General features: G+C 35.2%; 1 protein-coding gene across 10 annotated transcripts in view; it reads left to right on the plus strand.

Annotated features, from left to right (window-relative positions):
• Positions 1-20601, plus strand: part of INPP4B (inositol polyphosphate-4-phosphatase type II B) — a 687065-nt gene that overhangs the window by 631484 nt on the left and 34980 nt on the right. For all 10 annotated transcript variants that reach the window (XM_076010603.1, XM_076010604.1, XM_076010602.1 and 7 more), the window contains 2 exons: positions 3019-3131; positions 6820-6974. In XM_076010603.1, the coding sequence (XP_075866718.1) occupies positions 3019-3131; positions 6820-6974 (268 nt within the window). The remainder of the gene's footprint in view (positions 1-3018; positions 3132-6819; positions 6975-20601) is intronic.

Genomic DNA, 20601 nt, shown 5'->3' on the forward strand with positions numbered 1-20601 from the left:
TATATTTGACAATTAAAGATTATATATATTTAAGGTATACAATTTGATGATTTCATAACATATATTATGAAATAATCACCATATTCAAACTAATTAATATATCCATCAGTTCAGATATTTATCACTTTCCTTGTGTGTGTGTGTGTGTGTGTGTGTGTGTGTGTGTGTGTGTGTGTGGTGAGAACACTTAGGATCTACCCTCTTCGCAAATTTCAAATACACAAAAAAGTATTGTTAATTATAGTCACATTGCTGTACATTACCTCTCCAAAACTGTTCATCCTGCGTTAAAGTAAACTTTTTATTCTGTATCGCTTTCAAAACATTTGGAAGTCATTCATATAAGCTGACATCAGTAAGAAGCTCACAGACCTTACAGATATGGTTAACTCCATATTTAAAACTCAACAGTTGTTCTCATTTTTCCCAGATTGCCTAACATAGCAGAACAGACCCTTCATGAGTCCTGCCCCTGGGACTATCCACTCCCAGAATGTTGTGAGCTGCACATTCCCTGTTTCAACAGTACTGCCTCCTGTCTCCATGTCACTGCTATTTTCTCCTTAACCTCAAATGCTCTCAGTAGCCACAAAGCATTAACTTTGCTAGGCACCCTGCCATACCCACCTAGTCTTATAGAATTGTCCATTCCTTCCCTTGAACCCACATGTCTTTACTGGCTTATGTCATAGTGCACTGTACACTTTTTTGCACTTAATAGTTTAAATATCTATCCCACCCAACTATATACTATGGAAATTTTGAAGTTGGGTCTTTATATTATAATCATAATAATTTAGGTTCTTTCTTTTTCTCATACATGTATTCTGTTCTCCATTGCTCTTAAAATAACTTTATTATTTAAAAGCAACACATGCTCATTCTAGGTGATATAAAAAGGTGTTTGAAAAATTACACCAAATCCTGCATCCTAAAGAGGACCACTGTTAATATCTAAACCAATATCTTGCTCTTCCTCTATACCTATACAGAGAGAGGCCAACACATGCACAGGTGCATGCACACACATACACACACGTGCACAAAATGTTATATGAATCAATTCTCTCATTAATCAGACCAATTTTTCCTTTCAACAATGTCAAGGACACTTTCTATGTCAGTGATATACCTGCACATAATTTTTAATGGCTGCTTATAATTCTAATTTATGGATTACCCTGGGTTTGTTTGGGTTGCCATTTATCAACATTAAAAGCAGTGATGGTGGACTTGACTTCTTATTCCTTGTATGCCATGGCTGTAAATTAAAGAGCACCATTATTGTCCTCACTTTCTTTGATTAGCCGCAGAGTCCTGATCTGGTTTTAAAACTTCTTTCATGGCATTCTGCATTCAGCCTCCTTCTCTTTATTTGTGGACTGTGTCCTGTTAAAATTTTTGTATATTAGAAAGTCTTCTACCTAGCAATGTGATAATTTTATCAAACTTTCTCTTTCTTGTGTGAATCATCTGTAGTTACAAAGTAAGTGTTTGGCTTTTGACAGCTTTCCCTTTTAGGAACTAAGACACTGGAGTTATGCATACATTTTATATGAATATTTTGAATCTAACTTCCCTAACATAGAGTATATACCTGAATTGCACCCAACCTTCCTCTAGTCTGTGGTAATAAAATCCAAGATGATGTATGCTTATTTTCAATGGAAGTTTCCATTTTACCAACCACTTCTGCTCTTTGATAGAAAGAGTGCATTGGGATGCTTCCTTTTATCTCTGGAGCTAACAGCAAGAACTACTCAGATATGTTATTTTGCTTAAATGAAACATATGGTACAAATTTGGAAAGCACAAAGCCTCATTACTACTAAAGCTCATTTGTGTCATTTTTGTGATCTGAGTCAGGAATATGTCATCTATTTCTTCAATGTAACCAGGTATATACTTAAGTATAGTCTGTGGTTCTTATTTATTTTCTCCTCTTTTTAATTGAATTCTCCTCTTTTTAAACCTCAGTTTAAAGCCTCAGTTTGAGCCTCAAAGCTCTTGGGAATTCATCCCTCAGTTTGTGGATTTACATTAGAATAATGTATTTTCATACCATACTACACTAACTCAACCACTCACTCAGGACATATTTTTGTTTCTATCACTATATTATAATCTTTAATTCCATCTCACAAAGTCTCAGGAATGTTTGTCTCATAATGTGCATTGCCTCAGGTTTTCATTTAAAAATGTACGCTATTTATTACCCTTGCTTTAGGTCTTAGTATGTAGATATTTGAGCAAGCAGTACTCCCAACCCGTGTATCTCATTGCCTCATGTTGTTCCTCTTTCCATGTCATACCTGTGCTCCTCAGTGGTTCTCAACCAGGATAGATTTGTTTCATCAAGGGACATTTGGCAATGTCTGAAGACATTTTTTATTGTCACAGCAGGAAAGATGCTACTGACATGTGAATGGTAGAGGTCAGGCTTGCTGCTAAACATCCTGTAATGCACAGTATAGTTCTCCCAACCCCCCCCCCCAATAAAATGTTAAATGATTCAAAACATCAGTAATGCTGAGGTTGAAGAAACTTGCTATGAAAACTGACTTCATGTTTTTTTTATTTGAACTTTCATATTTCTCCCTTTGCCCCTAAGATGTTCAATTTAATATATTCCTTTGATTCAGACAAGCCACTCAGTGCAAAAAAACTAGAAGGTTATATCTCATGACATCTTTGTCTTGTGCTTTAGTTAATGTGAGGAAGCAGCCATCATCCTCATCAAAAATGTTTCCCTTGCCGGTAAAGTAGTACTATATGACCAGTTGACATCACCACCATTATACAGAATAGGGAATGGGGAAACTTAAGCATATTTCCAAGTAAAGGATAAAATTAGATGGATTAATGAGTATGATTATCCTGAGATATTCTCTGCTCCAAATGACAGTTGTTGTTATAAAAGTTGCATTTGCAAATACATTGAAGAAAAGTCCATAGGCAGTTTAATACTAACATTGTTTCATTTTTTTCTCCTTCCTTTTCCTTTTTTGTTCCCTTCAGACATTTCACATTTTCAAGAACAAAATGATTTAAAAGGATTACTAGAAAATCTCCATCAAAATATTCAAGCCAAAAAAAGAAAGAATGTGGAAATTATGTGGCTGGCTGCAACGGTGAGCACTCTCATGTCAAATCTTATTTCCTGCCATGTCGTGACCAGAAGGCATTATGAGCTCTCTGCCCTGCAGGGTCCAACCTCTGCATTTCAGGTTGCCAAGTGTCACCCTCCATTACCCAGGGGATTAGGCATTTTCACTCTTGTTGGTAGCTCTGTCAATAGACCAGAACAAAAGATGGAAGGAAGTGCACTCAGCGAGAAAAAAAATCTCACTCATTGAGTATTCTTATAAACCCTGGATGTGTTTGGCATTCTGAGGTTAAAATGAAGTGTCTGTGATTTTTCTTGATATTTCAGGTTGCGATGTCAGTTGTCCATATCAACCAGGATTTTTAACTGCTGTTCTAGAGACATATGGCTTCAACAGTATGTGGTTATCAGATCTCTTATTCACAGCTTCAGTAAAGCTCCTGGACATATTGTTCAGCTAATGAGCTTATAAATGTGTTTGTTAATTTAGATATTGGCATTGAATTTATTACTGATGGATTTTTCTTGGGGTAATGGGCTGTATTTTGTATAGTTCTTTCTCATTTGATGGCACCCTTAGGGTGGAAGATCTTCCTGCTTTCCTACCCTGGGTTTCTACAAGAGTTAGGGAACTTTTTTTAGCTCTTGTCTGGCAATCATTGAAGCATAGCTCATATGAAATGTGTGAATTTTGTTACACATTCAGACCCAATGATCTTTTTATTAGGAATGCATCCTTTCATCAGGAAGAAAACACACTGAAGGGTCTTTAAGATAAACACTATGTTTATAGTTTACTCAGTGTTACTCTTATAATTTGGAGTTCAGGTTAACGAAGCTTCTAGTTTACTCTATTTGTTCTCTATCAATAGCATTTAAAACAAACCTTTCCCTTACTGCCAGTGCTTCAATTATAATCCAATATTACTTACTCTCTTCTGGGAAAAAGGAATAGATAATTTACCATGAGACTACATAAAATAATTTATCATGAGCAAAGCAGAAGAAAGCTGCTTTAGTTTCCCTTCATGCCTTCTTGAAGCCTCAGGGAAGAACATCAAAGGTAACAATATGAAATGTTGCTTTCAGGCAGCACGTTTACACTGGTCCCACTTAGCACCATACGGTATTACATAACGGTTGTTTTTAAAAGTTCTTTCCCATTCTGGCTTCTCTTTGTCTCTCCAAAGACTACTATGGTTGTTAATTCTAACAAAAATGTCACAGTAGTAAGTTATAAATTATGTTTTATATTTTACTGATAAGATAATAGCACAAAGGTAGTTTGATCATTTACCAAGGCATCTGACAATTTAGGAATATATAAATATGTGATTATATACATATTATGAAGTTATATAAAGAAACAAATTAAGGATACCCATGTGCAAACACACATGCACATTTTCTCTTTGTGTATGCAATTTTCTATTTGCATACATAAAATAGTTTTCCTGCAACTCTCATACACTTTTAAAATATTTTTTTCTGAAAAAAAATATAGTATATACTGACTAAATATGGCTTACTCACTTACCATTGAATGGATGATTAGTAGAATTTCTGTAGGTTGATATTTCAGTTTCAATATCTTATTTTTAAACCAAAGACCTTAACAATACCTTTAAAGTGAATAAATTTAGAAACTCTTTTTGACATTTTCCAAAAATCTTTTATTTATGTTTCTATTTCATTTTTTTTTACTTTTATTTTTTTATTTCGGCATATTATGGGAGTTCAGATTTTAAGGTTTCAATAAATGCCCTTTCCCCCCTCCCCCCACAAGTCTGAGTTTGACCATCCCCCAGATGGTGCACATCTCACTCATTATGTATTTATATACCCGCCCTCCTCCCCCCTGCCCAATACCCTATTACTGTAGTACCTATGTGTCCACTTAGGTGCTGCTCAGTTAATACCAGTTTGCTGGTGAGTATATGTGGTGCTTGTTTTTCCATTCTTGGTATACTTCTATTTCATTTTTTCTCTCTTCTTTAAATCTATTTAATGAAATACTGCTTTTGTTAATGTTTTACATTCTAAATGAAAAATATAAAGTTATTTGGTTTTATCTTTGTTGAATGTAAACAGTACAAATAAGAATTTAAAGAGGCCAAATACCAATCAGGTATATAAAATCAAACCCATGTAGTTCAAGTGGTAATTCAGAAATCAAGACTCAGCCTGTCTACTCTGATAAAATTGGCCCACATCCACTTGACTTTAAAGTTAGAATACTAAAACATCTAAATAGGACAGGTGCATACAATATTAATAGTAGCAATAAATTTAAAGAATATTAATTCCTTTAAAAAATTATACCTATAAGTAGACATTCTGGCCTATTTTGTTACTGTGAATGCAGTCAAGTTTTTTTTAAAAAATGAAATATTAAGCTGTATTTACATAAAATATTTGAAATTATAAAAATAAACCACGAAATATTGTTTATTTGAAAGGGTTAGAATTTTCTAGATGTAAAATAATTATATGGTAAATCATACTCTCACATTCCTCTAGTCACTTATGTTGGCAATAGAAAGTGCCAAAGTTCTCAATTAATAAAGGGATGTATAAATCCTGGTTTAAGTATCAGAATCACAATTAAATCATGGTAAAAAGTCCTTAATAAACTGCATTATTATACTTTCTCCCCAAATAGGGCAACTTTTAAGTCCTCCCTTAATGACAGATAATAAAGCAGGCCTTTGTTATATCACATCAGATTGACTTTAAATATACATTGATTAGCAGCATTGATGCTGAGGTTGATTATTAGTATCTCTCTTCTATCCCTACCATGAGATAGAAGAGAAAGGAATGAAGTAATTCACCTGTTAGCCATAAGGCAGTGACATGAGAGAGTGCTGCTGCTCAGTGATTCTTCTCTAACTTAAATCAGATTAACAAAAAGAAAAAATTAGAGAGAGAAACAGAACATAACAATAGTTAAAAGACTGGGTCCTTCAACTCAAGCAGATTGGTATTTGCATTCTGGTTCTGCTCCGTTGTGTGCAAATTACTTAACCTACCCAAACCTCAGTTTCCTCACCTGTAGAATGAAAATAATCATACCTTCCTCTAGGGTTCCTGTGAAGTTTGTTAAAAGATAAAGTCTATGAAATGCCTTAGCCTTGTACCTGGTACACAGTAGATGTGTAAGAAACAGTGGCCATTTTTAGTTTTCTCATTCTTCGTGTTAGTGAGTGGTCCCCTTATCTATTGTGAGGCACCATGTGGACATTTACAATCTCATAATATAAAACAAAGACTAGCAAAGGTTTTGTAGATGTAAAATAAGGGAATATCAGCTATTTAGGATTCAAAGCAAGTGTCTGATCCCGGGAATATAGGATTTTTCCCCCTTTACCATTAAGTTGTTATTCCTAAACTACTGTTATCATCATCATCCACTGCAGACCAGCCACCCTCTTGGGAAGCACTTCCCCTTCTGCTGGCTATTTCACACCTCTCTTGGCTTCAGCAGTCCCACAACTCATGTATAAAGAACTAAGTAAAATAGATCTATTGCACTGGCTTTAGAAATGAAAAGGCAATGTTCTTATATTTGATGGGGCAGATTGAACCAATTGACTATAATTAACATAAACCAAGTCATATTTGGTGTGTTTAGCTTAGAAGTGTTTGGAGAGTGCCAACACTTTATAGTGATCTACAAATGAGCAATAACTGTTTCAACACGTGTGTTACAGATTTGTCGCAAACTAAATGGTATTCGTTTCACCTGTTGCAAAAGTGCCAAAGATAGGACTTCGATGTCAGTGACGCTTGAGCAGTGCTCAATCTTGAGAGATGAACACCAGTTGCACAAGGACTTCTTTATCCGCGCATTGGATTGCATGAGAAGGTATTCCATTATTCCGTATGTCTTCACGTTTTTTTTTTCCTTTTAAGGTCATTTTTGTTTGTTTGTTTGTTTTTCAAAAATATCTATTTTGCTGGAAGACTAAATATTTAGGAACTTTGCTATATTTCCATGGCTTACAGCTCATAAGGTGAGGAGTAAAATTTATTTATTTCCTATCTGTAATTTATTTGTATCTCTATTCTTCCACTCATTTTTAGGCAATAAAAGAAAATGTGCCCATGCACACATTTGATGATATGCATGATTATATATATGATATTTCATTAGCTCATTAGTTAAAGGGCCCTGAACATGTCATATATAACACCTGAAGGGCAAATTTTCTTGACGTATAAGTACTTACAAGTACACACAAAATAAATCCAACTCATTTTCCAAACACAGCCTTTCCACATTCAACTAAATGATCTTCTCCATGGCCTGGTAAGGGTCTCTGGGTCAGTAGCCTCTTTGCTAAAATCGTTTTCATATCACTCAGCATAAAGATGGAATGGCACTGATTCTTTAAAATAGAGAATTAACATTGTTCCTCTGCCGACATTTAAAATGCTATGCCCGAAGTGATGTTTCTTGATTCATTTCCACAGTAATTAAATCTAAAGTCTAAGCCATAATGGGAAGGAAGAACTGCCTCATTCACAATGTCTATCAGCAAGGACACACGTTAATTAAAAAGTTAAGCAAAATCGTCTCTTTGCTACAAAGACTAGCTCAGAAGCACACCAGGCAGTGTGGGATAGGTTCCAGGTTTCCAGAAATGAATGCCATGTGATGCACCAGAGAGGGCAGCTTCTTCCTGGCATGCCATTAGCTTGCACCTTTCTTTTAACTGCTGCGGTCTTTCAGTGGAGACGTTGACGTTTGCCTGCGCTTGTTCTGTGCCTGTGTGTTTTCTCACTAATGAGAGGTTTCTAAAGTCTTCTATGTTATCCCATTTCATGTCTCTTGGCATTTTCATTGTTCAGTGGAATTCTATCATAATTTTTTGATAAGTTTATGAGGATGTCTTGGAGGCCTGACATGAACATCTCAGCCATATAAAACATCTTCAGTTGATATAAAAAACTTTCAAAAATAATCTCCCAGCGCTAACAGAGAAAATGGAGAATCTGAGTATAAAATCTTCTAATGTGCAGAAAAAGAATTCAAATGTCACTATGGATAGGAACACAAAGGTGTTTGGTGAGGAAAGCAAGAGTGCATGATATTATAGGCTAGGTGCACCTTGGGACTAAAGCAATTTAGCTAACTAATATCCTGGAAGGTGAGATTGATGCCTATTTATTTAAGGTAGAGAAAGGAGAGGACCATTAAAATAGAAAGATAATCCTTCAAACATGAAATAAGGGACATATCTGTCCTACGTATGTTAAACTATAAAATGACATATTTTGGTATTGCATAAGGTTGTGTGTAGATGTTATATATGCAACACATTTGCTTATGACAACATTTATGTCTTATTTTTGAGTTGTTAAAGTAAGGCATTAGAAATTTAATCTAAAAACACTAAAGATCTTGCCTTCCCTATCCTGGCTACTCTGTTGATTGCTGTCTTCTTTTGATTTTGTGTGTATGTACACATGTAAGAAAATAAGATGTGTTCTTTTTTGTAATGACTATCTTCATTTCCTTCCTTAGGTATTCTGTCTTATAACACAAGCTCATAGATTTATAAACTTTGGCAACATAGCAGAGTTGATAGGAGCATGGGACTTGGGGGTAAGATGAGTTTGAATCCAGGCTATGTGCCACTCAGTGCACACAAGCAAGTTAGTCTCTGACAGCCTCTTAATTCTTTAGGCAAGTTAGACAACCCCTTGGGACCTCAGTTTCCTCACCTGTAAAACAGACATGAGAATAGTAGCCACTTTTTATGAGTGTCTTGAGGATTAAATGAATTGATATGCATAAAGTGGTAAGAACAATGTTTAGCACATAGTAATCACTATATAATATTTATTAAGTAAATAAAAAATAAATATCAAGGGTCATGATGTTAACATTCTGATCTTCCAGATACAATAAAATTTAGCTATTTATGAGCTGTGTAGTTTATTTTTTTTTAATTTCAAAATACTATGGGGGTACAAATGTTGAGGTTACATATATTGCCTTTGCACTACCCGAGTCAGAGCTACAAGCATGCCCATCTGCAGACTTTGCGTACTGCACCCATTAGGTGTGAATTTACCCATCCCTTTCTCCCCACTCCCTGATCACGTAGTTTTATTTTTATAAATGTATTGTGACATAAGTTGGACTCTTAACTGCATATTAAAATAAAGTGTCCTGTCAAGTCTTATAAATAAGGTTTCAAACATAATTTTTCACCCATTTAAGAAACTAAGCTCTTTAAATAGTGCTTTAAAAATGTGCTTGTGTTTACAAATGCCATGCTAATTATGAAAGCATTGAATTCATTAAAACAAGCTTGAATAGCCTTTTTTGTAAACACTTTTTGATGTTAATATGTATCATTTATATGTCCTTATAAATAATCATAACATTTAAGATCAAGAAGTCACCTTAGAAATTTTATCTTATAAATAATGAAACTGAACTCCAGAGGGTGTTTTGTGAGAGTCTACTCAGATAGGAAATATTAGAGCCAGCACTAGAACATTGCTCTCCTAGTTATATTTTAATGGCATTTTTTGTACCAAATAATATATAGTAAAATACTGGCACTTAAAATTATTTCTATTTGCTTCAAACCTCTTAGTTAAAATATTAAAATAAGTCATAGAAAAATATATACTTTTAGAAGTTCAAGACTGTTTGCAAAGCCAGACTGGTCTGCCCAAATCCTGGCACCTTGAAGAGTCAACTCTGGCTCTAGAATACAAACTCTTTAATTTCAACCTTATCTATCATGTTAATGGTTATAGCCAGGCATGAAGCATGGCGTCTGGTCCAGAGTTAAATAAATATAATTAGTGGTTGAATAAATGAATAAAAATCTACATGGAAATTCATTCTGTTGCCTTCTGCTTTTCAGAAGCATGTAACAACTTCATTTTTTTAAAATTATATTTTAAGTTATGATCTAAGACAGTGATTTGTAGCCCATGTGCCAGTGTATCTTAGTAGTCAGTCAGTGATGGTCAGAGGGTGTGCTCAAACAACTCAGTCTGGTAAGGTTTCCAGGCTGTGCTGCTGTGTGTATTTATGGGTTGGGTGAACATTGAAGGTTCAGGTCCCATTTGTTTATTTTTGTTGTTGCTGTGGTTGGTCTAGGGGATGGGTACACTTGTAGTTCTGACTCGGGTGGTGCAAAGGCTATTTATGTAACCAAAGTGTTTGTACCACCATAATATTCTGAAATTAAAAAAAAAAAAAAGTTCAGGAATTTGCAAGTCTGCTCTGCCTTTTATTTCCACCAGGCCCTGTTAGGTCCTCTAGGTCAGCCAGGATTATGTGGAAGATTCTCAAGGCCTGGGTAAATTTCTAACTTGTCCACTGCTCTGGAAAATGGCCCAAATGGAACGGAAATCTCAGGCTAGCTATGAAATTGGCTGACAGCCTTTGCCACTAAGAACACTAATGGTTCTGACAATGCATGGAAGTGGGGTTTTTCCACTCTCTATTTCAAATCCAATTAGGCCCTTCAGGCAGCCCTGCCCTGGGAGAACTTGCCAGGGAGTTATGTTCTTAATGCCAGTTAAGACCACCACAGATGCCCCCCTATGCTTACCCCACATCCTGCAGTTTTTCATGAATAAATGCTTCTCAAGTTGTTGTTTGACTCTGGTTGATTATCCAGGACCTGAAATGGTGGGTTTGAGAATATTTTACAATTTGTCAGTCTTTTGAGGGGAAGAGGATTTGCCTAGCTCCTCTCTCTGCCCTCTGTGGAGTCCCACCTGCCGGACAGTAGCTTTGAAATGAACATCAGAAGCACTTCTGGAACTTCTTACAACTGCATACTTTTAGACCCCACATGAATTATAATTGAGAAGATCTGAGGTAGATCCAGGGATCTAAATATTTTAAGAACATTATGAAGATTCTGGGGCAGAACCCTGGATTAAAAAAAAAAGATCAGAGTTTTAAAGGAGTTTGATTTTTATGTTTTTGAACTTACTGAAATTTTTAATTTTATTTAACATAAGTTGCAGTTTATATTACCTTTGAATTATTTTAACTATCTTTTGGGCTATTTTATCTGGATTTCTTAGAAGCTCACCAAGGTTTTAATACCACTCTTTTCCTAGTTTTATTTTTTCTTCATTTTATTTTCTATTGTATTGTGTTTATCGCTATAACAGTTTCAAATTATTTATGAATGAGAAAGAGGTTATAGATAAAAAAAATAAATAAATAAAACTTTACTAGCTGCTTATTCAGAAACCCCCCTCACCAGAATAAGCTCCATGAAGAGAGGGATTTGTGTTTTCCTTTGTTCACTGCTATATTCCTAGTACCTAGAACAATGCCTAGTGACAATAGATTCTCAATAAATATTAAATGAACGAAAGATGAATAAATGAAGGACATAGGTTTATAAAATGTTCAGGTCCTATATATTTGACAGTCTTGTGCATACATAGACATTTGGAATTTAGCATATGAAATTATCAATCAACTGTGATATAGTTATAAGCAAAAGTTCCAGAGGGTGAAAGTAAAAGTTTTGGAGAGCTTATAATCCTAATTGAAATCAAATAGGCAATAAAAACACAACTTTAACTCATAGTCTGAATCCCCCCTTTGTACAGTTTTCAAAAATTTTGGACCCTCTTTTTTCTTATATATCCAGTATTACTTTTGTTACAGCCAACTGGACCAGGAAACAAACCTAAAGCCACACGAGACTACTGCAAAACAGACTTTTATTACGCCGGCGGGCTCAGAAGGGTCTCACCTCCAAATTCTGAGCAAAATGGGAGCTAACCATGTTGGCTTTTACATGTTACAGAAGCAAGTACTTAAAAAGTCTTCATGAGAGTGAGGTCTAGTCTCGTGTTATTCTATAGTTGCTTAGTCATGCTATTTTGCAGTTATGCACAAGATTGAAATCTAGTCAAAGGTCACTCTACAGTTGCTGTCATGCCAATTTGCAGTCACGCTACTATTAGGAAGGGAGTGAAAAAATTCTCCCTTCCAACACAGCCTCAGTTTCAAGCTGGTAAAAATGCAGAAGAGCCTCTTCAGATTAGAAGTTAAAGTGTCTGGGTGGATCTGACTCTGTACGGATGTCTTAGTGATGGTCTATATCATAAGACCAAGACAATGATTCTCAACACTCATTGCCCATTAGAAACCTAGAAAACTTGAAGGAAAAAAAAATAGCAGAGTCCTGTCACCAGAGCCAGGGTTGAAAACCACTTGGCTAAAGTCTGCTTTATTTAAACTAGCTTTAATTTTAATCAGTAATTAATTTTAATGGATTTATGATATTTCCTTTCCTTGAGTTTTGAATGTGTCTATTGCCAAATTCTTCCTTAATCATCTACAGCTGGTTTACAACAACAGTGGCTGAATGATTGGCAGTTTCTTTTTTGTTGTTGTTGTGTTGTTGTTTTAGAAAAGACAAATGCATTATTAGCACTCGGTTTTTAGTAATGGACTCTCCATTGAATGCTAAGAGCCGTCTTGTCCCAATGCATTTGCAGAAAGAATTTTTTGTAGGGACTTTCAAACTTCCATTTGATTAATAGATGATTAGGATTAGACATTTCAAAACACAATGAATTCAACTGGATTAAAAAAATATCATGTTTAAGCAAAAAAAAAAAAATTGTGTTGGGAAATTTGATTGCCACTATAAAGTAAATTAAAACAAACATGCCATTTCACTGTTAGTTCCCTTAATGGGAACTCTCTGTGCCTATATAAAGTAACAATGTGAAACCATATTGCTTAATTGTCTGTCTGTCTTTTATTTATCTTATGTTATATTACTTTCTCAATCTGTCATTCTATAATGGCTCCATAAAATTAGGATAGTTGATATGCCATTAGTAAGATGAAGGAGGATAAGTTTCGGTATACAACTTATTTATCACCCTTAAGATATAGAGCTTTAATCATTCTGTTTTAGTAACTATTTAATTTATAAGAGAGAGATTAAAGGGCCCATCACCCTTATTGAGTTTTATTATCTTACTGAATGTCACATTTTCAAATGTTGCACCTGCAGTTTACCTGTTGGGTAGCGTAATCTATGAAATGTTCTGCTTTATAATTAAGTGATCCTTTAACAAAAGATGTCAGTAAAGGTTGTATTTATTTATGGCTTATTCCCTGGTAGGGTTCACTTTTGAGTATTGTGGTTCATTTATGGTTGAAATAGAAAAGTTTCTTCCTTCTTTCCTTAGTCTTGTTTCCACTTGAGCTTATTTATCTTTACCTTTGTTTGATTGTACTAGCTGGAGAAAAACTGCTATTATTTCATATTATATCCTATTTCAAATATTAGAGAGGATTATAACATTTTAGACACAGGAATTGAAGTTTATAGCTATTTCTTGACTGCTTGAAAGGGATGTGTTTGTAGAAAATAATATAATTGGGAACAGTTTCTCCAAGTATTGTCTCTTCCCTTGAGAATTTCAGTGGCATGTTTGCTGCATTGCTTCAGTTCATATCTGCAGCAAATAAAAGGAATAAGCCCAGAGGGGATCACCTTCATCTTAGGGTTGTTAGCAGTAACATGAAAATTGACCTTGTTTAGGATGTTTTTGCTTCAGCTTAAGGTAAGGTGAAAAATATTGCAAAGAATACACATCCTTAGAAGTCACGTGGAAGCAAGTTTCTTTTAATAAGACATCCACAGGTGAACCACCAAAAGAGAACTGATCTTACTGGAGAAATCTAAGAATGGCCAGAAAGATCTTTCAACTTCCTGAACAAAATGTAGGTCCTAATTTTAGGGGTTCTTCTTTGGTGAAGGTGTGAAAAATACATTGTCATATTATTCTATTAGAAAAATAGTGGTTTTGAAGTTTATGCCTTTTCCCTAATTTGTTTTGTAGATAGTATTTGTTTTCTAGTCCCAGTGACATGAGACCTTGTGATGTGAAGTTCTTCGTCTGGGGCAGCCACCAGCTTTATAGAACCTTTCCAAGTCAATCAATGCTTTCAACTCTTGAAATTATTAATATTAACTAAGGGTCCAGATATTAGTATATGAAACATATTTAAAAAATAATTTAATGAAATAAAATAAACTATGAATGAATCTAATTGAAAGAAATAAATTTAACTTCTAACACACACAGGATTTTAAATTCAGGAAGACCTGGACTTAAATCCTTATTTTTAACACTTAATTATCTGTGCAGTGCTGGACAAGTTAATTAATCTCAAGGCCTCAGTTTCCTGATTTGTAAACTAAGGGTGGCATTCCACCTCTCTTGTGTAGATCACTTATTTAAAGTCTCTGCACCCAGTGAGTATGAGGTGTTCTGCTCGACCTGTGCTACTCCAGCACTCTACACTCTCCCCATTCCTATCTACCCTATTCTTCCGTGTCTTATGTTTCTCTGAAAGTGCCTCCTTAGATATTCCTAGAATTGGGGGATTTCACTGGTCTTCAAGGTTTTAGAAAAAAAGTCTCAGGATTAAGACCTGGTTTCTGAAAGGCTTAAACTGTCTCTCAGTGACCATACACTAGACTGGGAAACCTTGCTAGAGCCCTACTTATGGCACCAGGGAATCTAGGATCAGGTAAGCATGGAATAGGGGTCAGTGCTGCTCATCGGGGTCCCCAGAAAGCAGCCCTCAGCACAAAGTGTGTGGAACTTTTGAATGTCTACCTCTTGAGTGCCCATAGACTTTATGGCAAGTTAGGATATCTTGTAAATAATGTGTCAGGAGCCACTGAGCAAATAGATCATTATTAGAAATATGTCATCATTGTTTTCAGAGTCGAAAGTAAACATCTGTTGAGTATCTACTATGGGAGAGCACCCTGCTAAACAAGGGAGAAAAAATTGTAATAATAATAGCAGCTCATAGTCAATGAGTACTTACCATGCACTATGAATTACACTAAGCATTCGATGGTAGGAATCTTTGTTAATTCCCACAAGGATAGTATGAGACAGATGAGGCCACAAATGTAGGAAATGTTAGTTATTAGAGTGGCTCAGAGAATAACAGGGATCACTATGACATAGGGGTGTGCTGGGGAAGGTAGGATTTGAACTGTACCTTGAGGATGAATAGGATTTAGGCAAGTAACAAGGAGGAGTTAGGATGATCTGGACTGGGACTAAGTGTTAAGCCTAAGAGTAGTGCTCATTTATTCATCCCACTTGTCAAGTGTTTCTGGTCACATAAATGATATCATAATATGTGTCACATTGAACGACTTATTTTCTTCAACTGGATAGCATGTTTTTGAGATGTGTTTTTATGTAAGGTCTAATTATCTTATTTTTTTTTTATTTTATTTTTTTTTTTTTTTTGAGACAGAGTCTCGCTTTGTTGTCCAGGCTAGAGTGAGTGCCGTGGCGTCAGCCTAGCTCACAGCAACCTCAAACTCCTGGGCTCCAGTGATCCTTCTGCCTCAGCCTCCTGAGTAGCTGGGACTACAGGCATGCACCACCATGCCCGGCTAATTTTTTTTATATATATATCAGTTGGCCAATTAATTTCTTTCTATTTATAGTAGAGACGGGGTCTCGCTCTTGCTCAGGCTGGTTTTGAACTCCTGACCTTGAGCAATCCGCCCGCCTCGGCCTCCCAAGAGCTAGGATTACAGGCGTGAGCCACAGCGCCCGGCCTTAATTATCTTATTTTGACAATTGTGTAATAGTCCCTTATATGAATAGACCACAGTTATTCTATTCCCCTCTTTAATTTTGTTTCTGATATTTTGCAGTTCTGAACAATAGTTTAATAGACATTCTCACATGTATATATCCATGAATACAAGTATGAGAGTCTGTCCAGTATACAAACATATTAATCAACTGGGTGGTAAGGTATCTGTATTTTTAATTTTACTAGATGCTGCCAGATTGGTTTTCCAAATGGCTATGCTAATTTATATTCCATAAGCCAGGTACTTGTATTCCCATTTCTCTACATGTCCCAAAACTTATAAGAGTTTTTACCAATCTGATGGGAGAAAAGTGACATCTCGGTTTTATCTGTATTTTTCCAGTAACATAAAGTGAGAGAGAACATCAGTTTAAATATTGATTGCCCCTCCAGATTTCCCACTCATCTCATCTTTAATGTTTCATATATTGGGGTTTTGCATGTAATTGTAAGTTAAGAAAGGCTTCTAGCATTTTGAAACCACTGGTCTATTGTGTTTAAATTTAGAAGAGAGTGTTTCAGGAATGGTAGATTTTTAAAAAATAATTTTTATTTGTTTTATTTTTTAAAAAAAGGAAAGCACACTGGAATAAGACAGGAGGGTCCCTTAGGTCTTGTTAGAGAAATGTACCATGTTTTGACAGGAGCCTGTGACATGATGTGAGACTACTGAGCAGCAAGGGGCAGAGCTCTATTTTAGACAGTGGGGGAAAACTTCCAGCTGAGAAACAAATAAAGTTGATTAGGGAGATGATTGATGCCTTTGCACTTGGAGAATGAAGTGTAGCAGGAACTAGTCATAGAAAGGGCTCATTCTCATTAAAGAAGGCCAAGATGCAGGCAGCCCAAGCCTGAATGATCTATGAAGAGCAGTTATCTCAAAACCTAGAAAGTCAGCTTACGCTCCTGGAAGGTTGAGACAAGGAAGTAATTCCCAAAGCTCATTCATTTAACCACCTAATGATTTTTTTCTACTAATGCCACCTGAGAAATTATTTATTTTAGTCTTGTCCTAGGCAATGATAGCCATGAATTCATATACTGGATGTGCCTGTTACGTTTGTCATCATACATGTAAAAATAAATCTACAACTATTCAATCAATGTGTTTTCAGTGTGCTGCCTAAACATTCTTGCCTTCCATCGGAATACTTACCAGGGTCTGGCACACACTGTCATAGAAGAGTTTCAACCTTCTTCTAACTTAAATTTTGGTTATAGTGCTCCAGTTTCTGGTCCAGGAAAACAAACTAGAAGTCTACACAGGCCAATTTCTAATGAAAACTTCACTGGAAGGCAACAGTGTTTATGGAAAAGCAGCCAAAATGTTGCACACTTTTCTCTGAATCAGAAGATTACACATGACAGAGTTCAAATGCCGGCATAAAACATTTATGCCCAAAGGATAATGGCCTAAAGCCCCGTGGGCAAAACTGTGTTACGCACAATTATACCTCCATTCTCTTCTATTCAGTGAGCATATCAGAATTCATATGAGTGTGAATGACATCATTATAGGGAGCAAGAGTGTAATTTATAAAGAATATCATTTGCAAAATTGGTAGTTTATTAGGAGTAGCAAATCACATGTGATATCCCTCAAGTATTCCAGCATTGTTTGGGGTAATCGCTGCTCTGAATACTCTAAACTCTAACAATTAAGGCAACTCAGCTGAGAGCAGAGTGCCTCAATATTTATTGCACATACAGTGAGGATAGTGCAGTGGTTAAGAAGAAGGACTTTGGAGCTAGAGTGTCTGGTTTCTCCACTTCTTAACAGTGAGAATGGAATTGGGAGATCCCTTAGGTTCATTGCCTGTAAAATGAAACAATGTATGTAAAGAAATTGGTCACTGGGTATAGTTAGTAAACACTTGTTAAATTCAAGCTATTATTGTGATAATTTCACCGGCATCCTCATCTAATAGTGTTATTGTGAGGGCTAAAAGAAATAATGATCGTTGAAGCATTTTGTGCTTGCTACATAGTGAGGATCAGTTAATATTATTATAAATGCTACCATAGCTGTTACTGATGTGTGGTGGTTATTGCTGATGATATTATTGCCATTATTACTTGTTTGTCATACTGGCTTCCTATTGACATGATGTCCTCAAACTATATTGAGGAAAGTAACAGTCCGTTCAATTAGCATCGGTTCTCAAAGAGTGAACAAGCAGCATTAGCACCACTCGAGAACTTTTTAGAAATGCACACTTAGGCCTTATCCCAGACGTACAGGATCAGAAACTCTGGGAGTGGGGCCCTCAAATCAGTGTTTTAATGAGCTCCCCAGGTGATTCTAATGCACACTTCAATTTGCTAGCTACTGGTCTACTGTAAAGATATTACATCTTTTGACAGCATTTTTGTGTCACATACATTTACCAGACCATAAATATATTCACCAATATAAAGTATGAAATTCAATTTAGTAGATACACAGAGTTGTGTAATTATCACCACAGGAATTTTAGCACCTGCTTATCACCCCAAAAAGAAACCCTATTTCCTTTACCAGTGTCTCCTCAAAGCCATCCCTCCACCACCAGCCCTTGGCAACCACTAATTTTGTCTTTTCTGGACTTTTCATGTTCATAGAATCACATAATTTGTGTTTTATTTATGAATGACTTCTTTCACTTACCATAATATTTTCAGGGTGTCCATGTTGTCAGATACTTTTCATTCCCTTGTAAAGTTACCTCTTTGTGAGTATTCCCTGCAGTCTTTTCCAGAACATTAATGTTAGGCTTGTTTACAATTTTCTACAATAAAACAGGTAGACGTGTATATGCGTGGGGAGTGAGGGCTATGTCACTGTGTGTGTGCGCATACATATTTTAATTTTGTGATTTCCTTTCTGAAGACACTACTAAAAAGCTTAAGGCCAATTTTGTGATTCATCTACTTCAAATGCATAGCATTCTTTAATGGGCTTAAAAATATAAGTATAGTGGCCTCATTCTTAGTTCCATTTCATGACATTACCCTTGCATTTACTGTTTCTTTCTCACATCTCATTCTTGATATCTCACTGAATTTGATCCCTGTAAACTGCCTTAAATTCTTTTTGGAACAAAGCAGGCTGTAAATACTTAAATAACAATAAAATCATGTAAAGCATTCACTATATCCTATGCTCAAGATTCTTTCTAAATCTGCTGTCAGCACTCTTCAATCCAAGCTGAATAATACTAATTTATATTTTTTTCAACTGTAAAATATCTAGCCTCTTACATTTGAATTTATGTGTTTTCAAAATATCTGTCTTCTCAACTATTTGAGGAAATAATGCCATTATATTTTATATGCTTTAAGAGTTTGCAAATCACATTGACTGCTCTTTTTCTCTTGAAAAGAGAAATACAATAGAATATCATCTTTTGTTCAGTTTCTGTTTCATAATTTAATTTTATAACATAAATTCACACATAGAATTTTTATTACACAGTTGCATTTGATTTTGTGATAAAGGTTTTTCTCTTGAAGAGACTAGAACAAAAGTGAGAAAAAGGCATATTAGACCTGTCAAGAGATATTATTTTTGCCAAAAAAGGAGGAAAATGCCTTCCTCTTCACAAAAATGAACTGTTTTTACAGCAGCTGCTCTTGAAATAGATTTATTGAAAGCTAGTATCTCCAGTCACTATAGAAAAACAAAAAAAATATTTTTATGAGATAATTAAAGTCTCAGATGCATATATGCAAGGTACATATAATTAAATATTACTTGGTCATAAAGTCAAATGCCAGTAGAGGCCCTCGTATATACCTGCCATGGGTTAAGCTTGACCACATGAGAAATGTGTGGTTGACAGACTATGGATAACTCAAATTCCAAGAAGCATTTAATGAGTTTCATCTTTTCTTCCTCTGTGGTTTGACTACATACATACAATTTTATTGTGTATGTTAATAACTTAAAAGTCGCTGATGTATTATGTGATTCCTAAACAGAGAATTGAGCTGATTTTCTTTGATAAACTTAATGATTAACAAAAGATATGATGCTTTGGAAGGAAGTAGAGATGATCTGATGCCATGTAATTTTGCCTTACAACAACTTTGTAGCAAGGATTTCGTCTTGAAAGTTGCATTCTTACAGTGTATACAAACTGTCCATAATTAGAAATTAATTCTAAATCATGGGACATTAATTTGGATTGGAATAACTTGATTTTTCAAAAATTATAGAGTTTGATATTTATGTAGTCATTTATAAACTTCCCATGATTCAATTCTTAAAGTTCTTCTATAAATTAAAATGTTATATTGCAGAGGTTACGGTTTCAAACCATAATAGAAAATGGAAACTTTGTTCCATTTCTATTCATGGTAAGGTAAAATTCATGTTTCTTTGCAGTCTGCTTTATAGTTTATGATAAATGTGTGTATGTTTATTTTGCTACCTTTGCCCACATCTCTTGAAGAATAACAACAACAAATATACTAATAACCTTGTTACAGGTGCTGAGATGAAAATAAAAAATACTCCATTTTTTAAAAAGCCTTAAGAATTTTGAAATGTTGGCATATTAGTGCTAGTGAAAATGAATTTATGTGAGTGCATTATTAAACTTTAAGTTCAATTTACAAGTTAGTGGTTGCCGTTTGATTATCCTTATCTCCAACTACATTTTAAAATAATATTAGCTCATTTTGCCAATATTTTGCTAAACTTCGCTAATTTCCTCCTAGAGTTTGATAAGTAATAAAAGCAACATTTTTATTTAACTAATTAGTCATTAGTCAAGGGAAAAAACAAACTAAAAGAATCTTGGAAGAATCTGGACCTATGTGTGTAGACAGAAGAGGAGAAAAAGAAGCT

The sequence above is a fragment of the Microcebus murinus genome, chromosome 15, assembly GCF_040939455.1.
Source record: "Microcebus murinus isolate Inina chromosome 15, M.murinus_Inina_mat1.0, whole genome shotgun sequence".
NCBI classification, from domain to species: Eukaryota; Metazoa; Chordata; class Mammalia; order Primates; family Cheirogaleidae; genus Microcebus; species Microcebus murinus.